The sequence below is a fragment of the Labrus bergylta genome, chromosome 7, assembly GCF_963930695.1.
Source record: "Labrus bergylta chromosome 7, fLabBer1.1, whole genome shotgun sequence".
In the NCBI taxonomy this organism is placed as follows: Eukaryota; Metazoa; Chordata; class Actinopteri; order Labriformes; family Labridae; genus Labrus; species Labrus bergylta.
In genome coordinates, this window is record NC_089201.1 from 8,263,976 (window position 1) to 8,279,940 (window position 15,965).

Consider the following 15,965-nt stretch of genomic DNA (forward strand, 5'->3'; position numbering starts at 1 on the left):
CTTCCCTTAACACCCCACAGAAAAAGGCAGCTGCCTGGTGGAGAGAGAAAAATAAATATACAAATGAAGGAATGTAGATGTAGATTTTAATCATGCAACAAGATTAAGACAAAAAATGTGAGAGTGCCTAATAAGGAACAAGAGAGAAACACGAGATCAAAAAAGTCTGCGTCAATATCAAAGCAGATCGATGAAGATGTTTTTTATAGCATCATTTCTTTTCTCTAATCGCCATGCTCTTGTAGATATAGATTTCTATAGTTGCCATAAAACCTAATATATCTCCCTGGACAAGACGTCACCAAAGCTTCCAGGGTTAGAGGACCTCTTACCTGTGTACAAGGAGATGTAGGCGGAGTCTATCACTTCATACTTCAGACCAGGCAGGAACGGACGCCACTGTGTGTGTGAAGGCAGAACGAGAGAGAGAGAGAGAGAGAGAGAGAGAGAGAGAAGTGATTGGGTGAGACAAAAAAACTCAATGCCAACACGTGGAAAGTGTAAGGTGAGCAGAAATCGTCCATCTCACTGTTTGTAGGCTAAAGTGTGACACTGTCTGTGCTATTGATTCGAGCAATATCACAAGAATCGATCTGACACCAGGTTTTTATATAAACACACTTGAGAATGGAGAGACAGAAGAAGGAAAGAGGTACATTGACAAAAAAACAAGAAATGTGACGCCTTGAGGGATAAAGAAGGGAGGAGGAAATGAGAAAAACAAGAGCAGACATAAAAAAAAGAAAAGAAACTGTGAGCCGAAGAAGAACAGAGGCGTAGGAATAAGATCGTGAAGAGTAGGTGTGGAAAGGAAGATCTAGTAATGACCTGAAAATAGATAGAAGTACACAGAGAGAAATACACGAGATGGAGAGAGAGGCTACAATTCTTTTTAAATAGATTTCACAATTACCACGTCACTTCTGGTTACCCGGGATATAACCACAGGAGACAGGTCATTTTGCAGCCCTCGGGATGAGAATACAAATATAAACACCCTCCTCAGGCGCATGCAAATGCCTCCGCATATGTATGCAAATCAAAAACACACACATTAACAGTTTCAGATTGTGTCGCGGTGCCCGTTTTATCATTCATGAAGCACTGGTTGTAGCTCCAACTGCTGATATGTAAAAGCCAAATCCAGCATTTGTTGTGTTCTTTCCTCATGTTGTATCGTACTCCTTCAGTAACACGCTGACACTTCAACACAAGAGAAAACAATCGAGCAAGTGCACATATAAAGGAACAACTAACAAGGACACAGAGCGGCGTCATGCTGGGCAGCAGCAGGTAGCAGCCCAGCAGGTCGCCAGACGCTTCAGCCCTGTGTCATTATTTTAGGGTGCTTGTCCTCAAGGTCAAGTCTGGAGACTGCCACAGCGGGACTCCTTCAAGGACAAAAAAGTTGAGACTGCACTTGAGTTGTTGTTGTTCTTGGGAAGTGGTAGTTTGGAGTTCAAGCAACTGAAAAAGAAATCATCGTTTGGCTTCTTTGGTACTGAAACTTAATTCATGCTAACCAAGGAAACTCATTGTATATCAGAAATGAAAGTGAGTCTAAAATCCCTGCCGACTGAGAATAGTTGTATATTATCACTGGCGCAGGCTTGAGATTTGTCATAGTGGGAAAGCAGGTGTTTCAAACAACACAATTGATGGCTCTGTTCTATTCCAGTGTCTCAGGAAGGCATTAAAGTCTGACACTGAGACCGGACTAACAAAACAACCTGCCTGATGAACCTTGAATCCAACCTGCAGAAATGAAATGCACCTCAAAAAGGCTCAGCACTAAGGCCGATTCTTTTGGTACCGCAAAGTTCAAAGAGAGTCAGCGATAGCTATAAAGGCTGGACTCCAGTGCTGCACACATGAAGCTGCCTCCACAGTAGAATCAATCAATATCAACAATAGAAACAAACAACATTTGACATGTAATCAGAGCAGAAAGCAGCACATAAGTCTAGGTCATAAGCAGGACCGCCTCTACCAACTGAGCCACAGCCGCCCCCAAATGGCCATGATAAGAATCAAAACTGCTAAAGGATATACTTGGCCTTTATGGTACCACTGAACTAGGTGAGAAACAGATGCACCCTTCCACACTTTTCAAGGCCCAACAGAGTTCAACACTCAGCTGTTGTCATTTCAACTTTAAAAGTAAAAGCTTAAAAAACGGCATGTCAACCCTCTGTGGGATATTTTGCAAAAATGGTTCCTCCTCAAAGTCTGGCTTAGTGCTTCTTTATTTAATTTGTCAAAAATGTGAAGTTAACTGGTACCCATAAATGTGTGTGTTAACATTTTCAACTTTAAGTAATAGTTTCATAAACAATATCCCTGTAGTTTACTCTGTGCGTATGGTATCATCCTCTGGGAAACAATGTGGACAGGGACAAGTTCAACAGAGAGCTAGGAAAATCTATATCCAAGGAGAAATAATTAAAAAAAGAACCATACAATTCCACTGCAAGATGGGCAGCCAGTAGTTTTTGTTCCATCATGCCTGGACAACCCAATGACATATGAGGGTTTGGTATTGTTTTCATTCAGCTGGTCAAAACGATGATGCTCCAAATCACAGTGTGGTTTGATGCCCACTGGAGTGACACACAAACAGTGATTTCATTCAGGTTCACACATACATACACACAACACACACACACACACACACACACACACACACACACACACACACACACACACACACACACACACACACACACACACACACACACACACAGGTAGCTTGCCTCTGGTTCCATCAGGCACAGGTTATTTTTGCTCTGCAATGATTAGGAGTTTATTGGTTCACAGAGAGCTGGCCGCTGTTGTGTTTGTTTCCTTTAATTCAATCTGCTGCTCCAAAGCCTCAGGCACTATGGGTATGAAGTTATTTTGTTCGTGCGACACGTAAGAGGCAGCGACATAATGAAACTATTTGACCTTTCCTTCTTTATGTTAAATTCAATTCAGATTTAAGGTCAGATGAGATCAACAGAGTGTAAACAATACTATTAAGTTTTTACAGAGTCCTACAATTTCCAGGGAATATGTTTTTTTTGCATGTATCTTCTTAACCTACTCACTTTAATCTGTGGCTTGCTTCATTACTGAACCTTCCAAATAAACCAAATAAACCATAGACTTTTAAACAAGGTGATAACAATCTTTCTATATGTTGCGGTTTTATTGTTTTGCATAAGTATATTGTTCTGCGTAGTGTATGTTATCATGTATATTGTATACTGTCAGATGTTTCTTTTAAGCACAATTGAGTGCTATATGTTACAATGTTACAATTCACTTAGCAGACGCTTTTATCCAAAGCAACGTACATCAGAGAGTAAGTACAACACCAATCCATTTATACACCGCCACCGAAGCAGCGGGAGCACTGCGGGGTTAAGTGTCTTGCCCAAGGACACATCGGACATGTTGCTCAGCTGGGGATCGACCTTCCGGTTGAGAGGTGACGACTCTACCAACGGAGCCACAGCCGCAGCTTTATTAAACTTGACTTGACTTGAGGAAAGATGATTACACAGCTACAAATGGATAAGGGCTGTCGAGCTGTTAGTCTATGTCCGTTTGTGGAGTAGAGACAGAGAGGCTCACTGCATACCCTGCTTTCTGTTTTCCCATGTTGGCACTGTGTCTTTAAAGTCACTGGCAAAGGGTAAAGATGAACAAGACAGAAGAACACAAGCCCAAGTCAATGGTAAATAGACTTGGGTTTATACAGTGCTTTTCTAACTCAAAGAGCGTTCACATCACAGGTCACATCAACCCATTCACACATTCACACTGATGCCAGAGTATGCTATGTAAAGTGGCAATCAGAAGTATAATTAATCCCATTCACCCACATACATACATCGCAGACAAAGCAGTGGGAGCAACTTGGGGTTAAGTGTCTTGTGTCCAAAGGACACATCGGACATGTGGCTGCAGGAGCTGGGGATCGAACCCCTCAACCTTCCGGTTGACCAACTCAACCAGCTGAGCCACAGCCACCCTAAAGACACCTGCCTGAGGGAAAAAGACAAAAAAAAAGAGACTGGGACCACTATATTGCTGTTTGCTAAGGGGTTTCCTTTGTTTATAAGGGGTAGGTTGAATGAGCTGCATGGTCATAAACTAACACATTTGTGACAACATTTCTGTAATAGACCATCGTTGTTGCACCAAAACTATAAAAAACACATACATGCAAGGCAATTCATCGTTTAGAAACTCAATATCTTCAGATAAGAAAACCTTTATAGTTGCTTTTGATTGCACTATCTTGCACCTGTTAAAACCCATAAAGTGCAAATTGTGTTGCAATCCACAGCTGAAAAGAGTCCTCACTGAATGATGTTTTTACTTACTTTTGGAGTAATGCTTGCTAAATTTCAGTCCAGGTGTTTAAAGATTGAAATATGTTTATGTGACCAAACTTTTAAAATCTTGAGTAGGACTTGAGGGGGGTTGAGCTAAGAGACATAAAAAGAATAGTAGTTTTTAGAGAAAGACTCATTTGGGGTCTTTTCATGAATTTATTGAAAGATGAATAACAATACACCTTCGCCTTATAATGATGTTTGATCTACAATCCTAGGTGGGAACAGCAATTATTGTCCATTTTGAGGTGTGAGACAAGTCATGTTGAGAAAAGGGTTTTATCAAGGACAAAAATGTGGTAGATTTTACTGTAAGGCTAGTTGTTGCTGTTGTTGTTGACCACTTAGAGTTATTAATATGATGTAAAGAGTGGATGGAGGAAGAGAGGAGAAAGGAGTCAAAACAAGAGTCACCAATTTCCTCAATTCCAAAAAAGCCTAATTTTAATCCGCCTCAAACATACATTGTGTTTGATATCTGTCAATGTAACAGTAGAAAAGTTTACATGTAATGCAATGAAGTCTACTTCCAAACAAGTGACCAACTAACAAAGAGATGGAGGTTGTCACTTAGGTTAGAGACATGGACACAGAGACCTCATTATTTCTAGGACAATAAATTGGCATTATAAACGTCCCTTCACCCATGACTCTGTCTGCCACTTATTTGGAGTCTGATTGGAAGGTCAAAGACAGCTCAAGTGCTTCCATTGACCTGTGTATATATTGCCAGAAGACCTTTTAACCACAGAAACAGTGACTTCATTAAGAAGGACAGGTTGCTAACACTCCAAAAATGGTGTCCTGTTGTTGTGGTGCACAAAAGGCAAAGTGAGAATGTGAGAGTCACTGCAAGTGCTAATGAGAGTGTGTATTGAAATCCTTTGAGTGTTGGTGTCTTTGTCTCTTTGTTGAGTGAAGTTGAATTGAAAGAAGCTCTTGTTGTTCTATTGTCATTTACACAGTACAGTAAACAACGCTGACAACCTTCATTATGGAGAAATCCAGAGTTTCATGGTTGTATCTGACTAACATGACACAATGTAAGCCACAAAGTAGCTGTCATGTTCTCTGTGTTGTTCTCCGATGTGCGGGTGGACCCGCGCGGACTCGCGATGACCAGTGTGACCGTGCCCTAAAAATGTACTAAATCGAAACAGACTATATGTAGCAACACATTTTACATAGCAATACTAAGTGTGATCTAATACAGGAATGTGTTGAAGATGTTCTGAGTTTTTATATTAACTATTTGGATAACCAGCATATAACATATAGAAAAGTGTGCTCATTCACTTTCCTACAAAGGGTAAGATGACAAGATCAATGGCACTTCCTTGTCTGTTGGTTAAACACTAAGCTACCTACTTTGGCTGGTTTAGCTTAGCCTAGCATGAAGAGTGGAACCAGAAAAAAACTGCAAACTATGTTGTATTTGTAACCAAGCAAATATTTGCTTTAATGTTCTTGTGGGGAACTATAAGTGTGTGCCCATTTTGGTGCTGTAGAAAAGTGGTAGCATTCATCACTTTGCTGATCTTGTCCTGAACACATAGGTCAGGTTTTTGTTTTTATGACAATTATCGCCATAGTGCTGTTTTTAAACAGTCAAATACACCACCCACTGAATCTTTTCCATGGAAGATGAAGACAAAGGCTGTTCCAGCAGTGTGCTTTGAATGACTAGGTGCTGTTTGTTGCTTCTGATGGTAAAGCCAATTTGCCTCAACAAACAGCAACCGTGAACACTGACCAGCTCACCAGGAGCCTCGACCCATAGCAAAGAGGTCTGAGTGGTTGAGCCCTTCAGCAGTTAAAGATATGAGCTTCACTTTTGCGTAATTTTCCTGGTTTGTAAATGTGTGATTATGTCAATAAATCTATTCAGAAATACTGCTGCTAAAAAGTTATATCTGAACAAAGACTATAGTTTAAATTCACTTAATTGAACTTTGACGAAGCTGGAACACACCTCGATAACTAGACTTACTACAAAAGATCCTTCACTGCACTTGCTCTGGTGGATTTTGGGCTTTTTAGTAATGAAATTGTACCAGACATGCTGTGTTTGATAAAGTTGGCCCTTTAAATCAGTGTTTAAGACATTTATTTTAAGTATTAATACATGTCTTTCTCAATAATAGATGTACTGTACATGTGTGAGATGACAGGGGATGACAAGAAAAAGTTCCATTTACTGATGGGATACAATAAAAGTTATGACAGTTTTGGTGAGAAGAGAAGCAAAGTGTGAATTTTGAACATCGCCAGGAATGGAAAGTCTTTAGCATGGAGCTACGGTTCTGCACACTGACAGGTGCATCAAGGAGAAACTCCTGACAGACTGTGAGCAGATACCCCTCCAACAGAGCACAGAAACAGACTGCTGGTGTTTTGATGCTTTGCGGATACCGTCGTAGAACCTTTGCGTAATGAAAGTTGACAGGAAAGCAGAGCGGACAAAGCGCCTGATGAGAAAAAGCTATAACCAAAAACTACAGCGGGAAAACAAGGACATAAAGGTGCAGACTGATTGTATTCTTATTTTCATTGACAGCCAGACAAAACGACACACTCATATGCTTTGTGATAAATGCCACTCTCCATTCTCCGTCACACTGACATGAAATCGGTGGCTTGTTTTCCCCGTCATATCGGGTCTTTCCTGAGGGACGAAGCAACAATATTCAAAGAGGGATGAGGAGGTGGAAACCGAGACGGGCTGTTTGATTTTCTATGTTGAATTAAACATTAGCCAAAGTGTCTCAGACCAGACGCTTGAAAAAGACAAATGAGCCCAATATCCATAGCAATTACTGGTCCATGGTACTCTGTGTGTCTACATCGATGCCCTGTGTGCTCTCTGAGGGGAAACTAGTCACACTAACACTCTCACGAGATTCAGATCAAGTCAAACTTACATGACAGACTGTCTCAGCACTCCTCTTGAAATCCCATGTGTTTACTCTGCAGCCACAAGAATCAAACGTGTGACAAAGACATGCAGACACTTTGATCAACACAGGGGAGAAAGGTATAACCCAGAACTGACTGATCTAGCACCATGAAATAATGAAGTTAACATGGCTATGACAACAGTACAGCTGGAGGGACTCACGCTTCTCACTCATTGTAGACAGTCAAGACTCAGAGAGACATTTACATAGGATACTTGATTTCTGCTGTATTTATGTATTAAATGTAGCACATTGTTCCTTTAAAAGAAACACTACGGATTAAACAATCTGTAAATGAAAAAAAGACTTCAAAAAGACCAAACTAACTGACAGCAATGGGGCTTACAGTGAAGAATAAACATAAATATTCAAAGACATATGACGATTATTTTTTCTATCAGTCTTAAAGTCTGAAACAAGTCCAAAACAACAAATGATTGATCAAATATCCTCTGAAATTGTTGTAAAAACTGCTACTGTTATTAGCTATTAGACAACATTTAGGTCCAATCAAGTATTCTTACTGGACCAAAGGCATACCATTAATGTATAGAGTATAATAAGATCATTGAGGAATTTGTCATGTATATACACTTTGTGTTTTTTCTTCATATTTATATAATTAAAGAAATATTTAAAGGGCCAAACTGAGTATGTGCTATGGGGAGTATATGCTTCATTCTCAGGGTAAATTTAATATCTGCATCAAGGTCCAATGCATTCTCAACGGTTGCTGAGATATTTTAGTTTGAACAAAAGTCAGTAAACAATCATGAACTAATATCTCCATGCTGCTCGCTGCGTTAAAACGTATCTTTAGTATTATATGGTACACGACCTTATATGGAGTTCCAGAGAACACTGTTCATTTGGAATGCTCTTAGCTCATAATGGGGATTGTGAAGTTCCATCAGAAGTCTGAGAGCTTCAGTTTTCAGCCTGAGAAGATCGTTTAGCAGAAACTCTACTAAAGACAGCAGATCTCGGTGAAGCAACAGAAAGAAGTAAACAATCTAACCAAGTGTGGTACAGTTATCCCTCTGAAATACGGAGGAATACACAAGAAGTTTTCAGAACAGAATTGTTCTCTTCTTGCTGAAATGGAAGCTTGTTAAAAGCTTAATGAAACTGACCCCAGAGGAGAGGAGTAAGGAGGTCAGGAGAGAGGTGTACAAAGAGCTGAGAGCAGTAGAGATGGAGCGTAGAAAAGAAGTCGCTTCAGAGTACTCAGAGAAGCTCAAGAGGGAGAGTGAGGAAAGAGAGCAGCAGAAGCAATGGTAAAAGTTGAGAAGGAACTGGGAGTATTGACCAGGTACATCATCAGTGAACCGGCGACACTCCTGTTCAAGTCCCAACAGACTGAGCTACTGCCACAATTTTTAGCTGACAAAAAAATCTAAATATTATCCTTTATCATATATAACAAGAGAGTCACTGAAAGATTAGACTTGGTAAGACAGGATGAAAGAAAATGTAAGCATATGAAAATTGGCATGATGAGAACATAATGAGTGTGGGTGACAGGATACTAGCTTCCTATTTAATGTTAAAATGATATGTCAAGTGTGGGACAGTGCTGTTTGGGAAGTGTCGGATCACATCTGCATTAGAGAGAAGAAAAAGTGTTTTCATGTCGGACAGAAAGAGAAGAACAAACATCATCTCTAAAGACAGCTTTTATCCTTTTACTCCAAATGCTTTTTTCTTTTTCAGCTGATGTATGAATAAGAATTAAGCTATGGCATTTTATTGAGATATGCAAACACTTATAATTTATGTCCAAGTCTTGCATCCATGACATTCTGTCATCGTCATAACAATGAAAAGCCTGGATATTCATTCTGCATTGGTTCACCTACCAATCACCCCCACAACACATCCGCCAGCCCCTTCAAAAGAAAGCAACAAAATACTTTTTTTTTAAAATTTAGGTAATTTATGAGCACTCATTTTCAACAGACAATGAACGTTGTTTATGTGTGTCGCTGTCCTGAGCGATGTCTGCTCTTCTTGCGTAATCCTACCGAGGGTGGGGCTTATCCAGGTATCACACACAGAGCAAAGTGTAGACAGATTGAAAAGGAAAGAAAAAACGCTTTGAGCGATCTTGGCTGTCAGAGAGGAAATACTCTTACAGGCTCTGCAATACAGAAGGTTTGGTGGAAATAATCAATTGCACCCTACATCTTGAAGCAGTGCTCTTACATATTTTATGTTTTTTTTCTTTCTCTTTTTGTCCTTCCTTAGTTTATTTCGCCTCTGAATACATGTCCAAGAAGGGTAAAGGAAAAATATGTTGTTTTACATTTTGTTGAAGTTAAGTGAACATGCAACTCCCCTTCCAGCAGAGACCAGTACCCCCCAGTAGAGGTAAGAGTGGAGATTGCATAAAACTGAGTAGCCTCAGTGACTATCCACATTGTCTTCTGAAGAGACATTTTGAAGCTTTGTATCTTTATGTTGGCATGAGAAAGGAGGAGAAAGACAAGCACCAAGTACTGCTAGAGAAAAGTACTTTGGAGTTTATCTAAGTGTGGTAATTAATATGTGTGACAAAAATAAAAGTCACGAGTAGAGAAGCGTATCATGTGCATGACTATACACAAGAATGTAGAAAATAAGACAATATCTCAAATGAAACTGTGAAGTGGGCGGGGTTAAAGGTATTCAAACAGTTAAGGGAAAATGCAGAAAAAAAGTGGATTGAGGTTACAAACTCCATATGTCTGAGAGCGGATGAACCAAAGCCAACACTAAAAGGTGTTGAGGTGGTGAAGAAACTGAAAGAAAGCTGAAATATTGCCAAAGTAAAATGACACAGGCCATATACTTTAAGAGCTGGCTCCAGGTCGCAGGGACCACTCCTGATTTACACTTAGAAGGGGAGGCGTGAGGCAGATGTTGAGGGGCCTGGGTGCTCATTTGTGTATGGTTCTGCCTTTGTGACTTCACTCATGAGTCTGCAGGGTTTGAGTGTAGATGGGTGTGTGTGTGTCTGTGCATACGTTGGTGTGTGTATTAATTGGTGGGGCAGTTTAAGGTTTGGCCTGGCAGGAGTGATAAAACTGGGTCATTAAAGTCGGGCATTTAAATCCCACACCTCTGGCCTCTCCATAAAGTTGCCATTACTAATTAAGGCATGCCTTTCTTCTCCTCTTTCTCTCACTCCCTCCTCAACTCAATCACATCATTTAACGGCCAACACATTCTCTCATTCTGTCACAGAGCGGGCGGGAGACGTTTTCCATTAAGGCCTGTGGAAAGGTCCAGTGTTTTTACCCACAAAGATCCAGATGACATTTAAAGACCTTAATGACACTTGTGCATGCTAAATCTTCTTTTATCCAGTATAATCCTTTAAAAAAAATGGTCATCACTCTAAAAAGGAGGTTTATTTGAAGTTAATTGAAGAAAAACACTGAGGCAGGGCGCAGTAATGGAAAGGTTCAGTCTGAGTGCAGCTTTAGTTACTCGTCCTAACAATCTCCTTATTCATTGGCCTGCTGTTCGTATACAAACAGTTGTTTCCATCGCCTCTGGAAAGCCAGTGTATTCCCAACTTGTCACTCCCTGATTCTAATTCTGTTTTTGTTCCGCCTTCCTGCAGCCATTCCTCCTAATTCCTTCACGAGTAAAAAAAAAAAAAAAGGAGCCAACACAGAGAGAACAAGACCTCCCTTTCTTATTTTTTTGTCTTGCCAAAGGGAAACTTCCAGACGTGTGTACTATCTGATATTTACTCCCTTTTGTTTCTTTGTAACAAGCAGGAGAAAACAAACACACTCCCGGAGGAACAGCCCACCTTTGACCATGCAATCACAGCTTGGTATAGCACAGAGGAGAGAAGAGCTGTGAATCCACACTATCTGCTCTTTAACAAATGAGTGCAGCACTGGGCTTCTGCGGATTTATGTGAGCTCTGGGCTTACCCTGTTGTGGGCCGGTCTCGGTAAATCTGCTATTTTTGTCAAGGTGTGAAATGTATTCTGCTGCTAAATCACACACTGGGGCCTTTGGGTGACAGTGCAGCGCGCACACATACACACACGAGCCTGACCACACACTATCTTGATTTGTTGCATGACTTTTGCACGTTTCATTATACTGTTACTTCGACTGCAAACCCACTTTGATTGCCTCGTGAGTAGTGGGCTGAGGGCGAGGTGTTGGAGTGAGTGAAATAGAGAGAGAGAGAGAGAGAGAGAGAGAGAGAGAGAGAGAGAGAGAGAGAGAGAGAGAGAGAGAGAGAGAGAGAGAGAGAGGAGGGTTTCCAAATGACCTTGATTCACCGGTTGACATAATAATCTCAACAGTTTTCTGGATGACTGGCAAAGTCTGCAACAAAGCTGATTATTTGAATAAGAAATACCAAAGGAAAAAGAAAAGAAATATTTCATGTAAAAGCCTCCAGCGCGCACCCTTTACATATTCTTTCTAAACTCTGCTCCAGTTTGTTTGTCCTCCTTATTCTGTCTCATCTTCTTCTCTGGCTGTTGTGTTCTTTTGGTCTTTGTCAAGCTCCAAAAAGAGAAACATCATTAGTTTAGAGGCCTTGAATTGCCTGCAAAGTTGATTTTATACATTTTTGATATGTGTTATTTTTAAGCAGTTCTCTTATTTTCACCCAATTTGTATTTGGTCATTCTGAAATAGTCAACTTAAGCCTTCACTGTGGACAAACACGTGTCGCCTATAGACTTAAAACAGAAATAGGCATGCATGAAAGTAAAGGTCTAACTTACTGCAGGGCACTGAGCAGATGTAATATGATCCAGGAATGGAGGTTTACGTAATGTACTTATTTTACTCCATTTCAAAAGCTTCTCTTGTCAACATCATGTAGTATTGGTCGCCCTTACTGAAAAAATACAGCTTTAACTGTCTTTCATGACCTGCAACTTTATTGTATTAGCTTTTTCTTCCTACTCTCAAAAATACAGCTGTCAGCCAGAAGACTCTGCGGTTTAACCCTATTTTACACTTCCTGCCCTGCAAGAAGCCACAGGGACACAAAGTTAAAACCTTGTAGGGGAAAAAATCGTGGGGGAAAAATGTGGCCGAACCTAGCAAAGAAAAAAAAAAAAAGAATACTGGGCTTAACTCTGGAGGTGACCCCAAGTAGTCCAATTGTTCAAAAGAACCTTGTTCAGAATCAGAATCAGAATCAGAAAATACAAGAAGGTAAGAAAAGGAACAGGAGTGACTGTTACAGGCTGCTTGCTCGGTCGACCCATGTGCAATTTGACTGCCAATCTCAGAGTCAAACACCTGTTTATAAATCATGAGCCTATCTTGGTATTAATATCCAACTATTCATTAAGCAGACCCGTTGATCAACTAACCTCAAAGAGTAAGTGCAGCACAAGCAAAGATCTAGAGGAGGGAACAACGTCAGTAACAACAAACAAACAGCTTTAAGTCTGATCAGACACACAGGTGCTGACAGGTAACTTATTCATACTTTTATTGTAATTCTGAAAACCGTTTGTACTTTTAATCAATCTCCTTACTGGATGCATGAAGAAACCACCACCAGTTATTGACTGATAAGCAGCATGTCTGTGTTCACAATCTCATTGGCTACAACAAACATCAGTCATCTTCACAGTGGCATGCTATTGGCCCGGTACATCAGAACAGGGGTAGGGATAAAAAGACTGTATAGACAAAATCTGACCAATCAGATTTGACTATGTAAATCCTTAGCTGTAGAAACTATTTAACACTCATCAGGTTTCCGAAAAAAACAACAAATGATTGTTCATGCCATACCGTTTACGAACCATAATGTTATAATACATCATATAAAATGTATGCTTTGTTTCAAGGTTGATGGCTGCTTCCAAATTGCAAAACCATCTATCTTCAATGGTGGTTGTATGAGAAATATTCTACAATACTCTATCAACAACAAACATTTAGCCTCAGTTTTGATGAGTCAACGTTTATAATTTGCAGCACACATAACATTAAATGATCTAAGTATAGAAGGAGAAGCAGTTTTCTAATTGAAATAATGTGAAAGTTGATGTTGACACCTGCAAATGTTCAACACCATCGAGCCTGAGGACCTCACTGTCCACACGGGTACCAGATAAACCAGCAAGAGCCAGCAGTTCAGCAAAGCAGAGATAAACAGTGAACCATCTCTGCCTTTATCATGTCACATCCTCAGTCTGTTTGTCTGATGCAGAAGCTCTCCAAATAAAGGGACAGTTATTTGTTTTGTCTTTGTGGCTGTCATGGGCTGTAATTTATTAGTCACACTTGCACATCATCAGCAGAATATTCCTAACACACCCACACCAAGGACCCACAACATCACTGCAACAGTATATTGGGACACCTGCCATGAAGGGTACATTTTATACAGCTGGTGTGAAAAAAAAAAAACACGACAGCTGATTAAACTGATTTACCATTTTGGATTCACACTTCAGGCCTGAGTGTAAGTACGGCATGATTGTGCCTTCCTCTCTTTGTCAAACACTCATCTCATCTAGCTGACATGAACAACACTGAACAGCCCAGAGAGAAACAGAACAGAGGAAATCAGGACTCTGTGCCCTGAGGTTAAGGAGTGCTGAAGTGATAAATAGTTTTTAGAAACTTAAAAAAAAGGCAAAATAAAATATGACAAGAGGGTTCATTAAAAAAAAGACTTAGGAAGAAACTAATAAGAACTAGCATGGAGACAGAAATATAGGTGAAGGAAAGAAGCCAGAGGCACTCAGACAGAGTTTGCAGGGAATAAAGATTCACTGAGAAAGAAGTTAAAAAAATCATTAACCCTGCGGGTGAAAAGTGCCACTGAAGTTTTATGAAAGAAGAGAGCAGCTCCACTGCTGCAGCTTTTTCTGATGATGATGGTCACCGCGATGATGATAACCTGGGGCTTGTTAAGAGACTCATTCCAAACACACACCAGTGATCTCTTTTTATCATCCACCCTCCCACTCAAAGCACAGACTCACATGAGGCGTGTGGGCTCTCGTTTGAAACTTCATCTCGAAATTAAGCTCCACTCATCTCTGAGCTCTGCCTGAGGTGCAGAGCACAGCTACTGAAGAGAGAAATGGTGCAGGAGGAGAGTCAGAGAGACAGCAGAAAGTTAGTGAGGGAGGATACGTACAGCACAAAGAGGAAAACTTAGAAGAAGTGCTGAGGAGGAGGAGAGTGATGACAGATGGAAAAAGGGAGAGAGGATGTTAAACCCTTTGCAAGGGAAAAGAAAGTGTCTGATGAGTCCAAGGAAAAAAGGGGAAAAAAATGCAAAGTTATGTTCAGCTAACGAAGTAAAGGAGATTTTTCTACTTCAGACCCTTTTGCATTTCTCAGCATCACTTTGACAGTGTTAAACACCGGATACAAGTAAAAGAGAAATGCAAATAGTCCTGCCAAAGGTAAAAGCTTTCTGGAGACAGGTGGGAGCATTTACATATGCCAACATCAGCATTTAAAGAAGAAAATGAAATGACTGGGAGGGCAAAAAAATGCAGAGAGAAAAAAATAACCCCCCATTATAAGAAAAATGTTTCAAAGATTTGACTCGGAAAACCTCTGGGAAAAAAATATAAATTTATGGTTTTACAACATAGAATTTAAAAATGTTCTTTGTAATAAGTGATCCATGTTTTATCCTTTTTAAAAAAAAAAAGCCATCCAGCATCCCCGGCTGCTTGATTATAACCATTTTCTTTTCTTTCAAGATTTATTTTTGGGTGAATGAAATGCGGGAAAAGATCCACAGGTCGGACTCGAAACCCGGGCCGCCCGCTTGGAGGACTATGGCCTCCATACACGGGACGCTCGCACTAACCACTGTACCATTTCACAGTATGGGTCCACTTACCCCAACCTCCACGTGATCCGAGCCCTTGTCATCCTGCTTGTGAAGGATCTCAAAGTAGTACTGTCTGGACGACATCAGGCTGAGTGGAGAGGGACAAAGAGAGAGAGAGAGAGATGTTGTTAGATGTTTGACCGCTGCTGTGACAGACTTTGATTCAACAGAACTAAAGCAGTATTGATTGAATGACACTGCAGAGAAGTACAAGGTAAACATTGTGACCTAAAAGGAGTGATCATAAAAACATTTGCCAGTTGGACCGGAGCATAAACTGGTTAATCAGCCCAGAATAGAGTTCTGTGCTGAAGGCAAAGATGGCAGCAGAGACGGCAGAAAGCCAGGATATTATCAGCCTCAGGTCCTGAATAAAACACTCCTTCAGAGACTGTAGGAAGAAAATCGATGCTCCACATAAATCAGCATTTTACACTCAGGCTCCAGTATTTCTCTGGGACTCCTGGTTAGGCTGAGTAAAGGGCTGCATGTTTATCCCTATAGCACAGACGACACACACAACCGCACAAACACACACTCACACACACCAACACACACACACACACACACACACACACACACAGACGCACACACACACACAGACGCACACTCACACACACCAACACACACACACACACACACACACACACACACACACACACACACACACACATGCACACACAGACGCACACTCACACTCACACACACCAACACACACACACACACACACACACACACACACACACACACACACATGCACACACAGACGCACACTCACAC

General features: G+C 40.7%; 1 protein-coding gene across 1 annotated transcript in view; it reads right to left on the reverse strand.

Annotated features, from left to right (window-relative positions):
- Positions 1-15,965, reverse strand: part of b4galnt4a (beta-1,4-N-acetyl-galactosaminyl transferase 4a) — a 158,513-nt gene that overhangs the window by 11,675 nt on the left and 130,873 nt on the right. Inside the window, exons 8-9 of the mRNA XM_020641850.2 lie at positions 15,195-15,273; positions 333-399 (exon numbers count right to left, since the gene is read on the reverse strand). Of these exons, the coding sequence (XP_020497506.2) occupies positions 333-399; positions 15,195-15,273 (146 nt within the window). The remainder of the gene's footprint in view (positions 1-332; positions 400-15,194; positions 15,274-15,965) is intronic.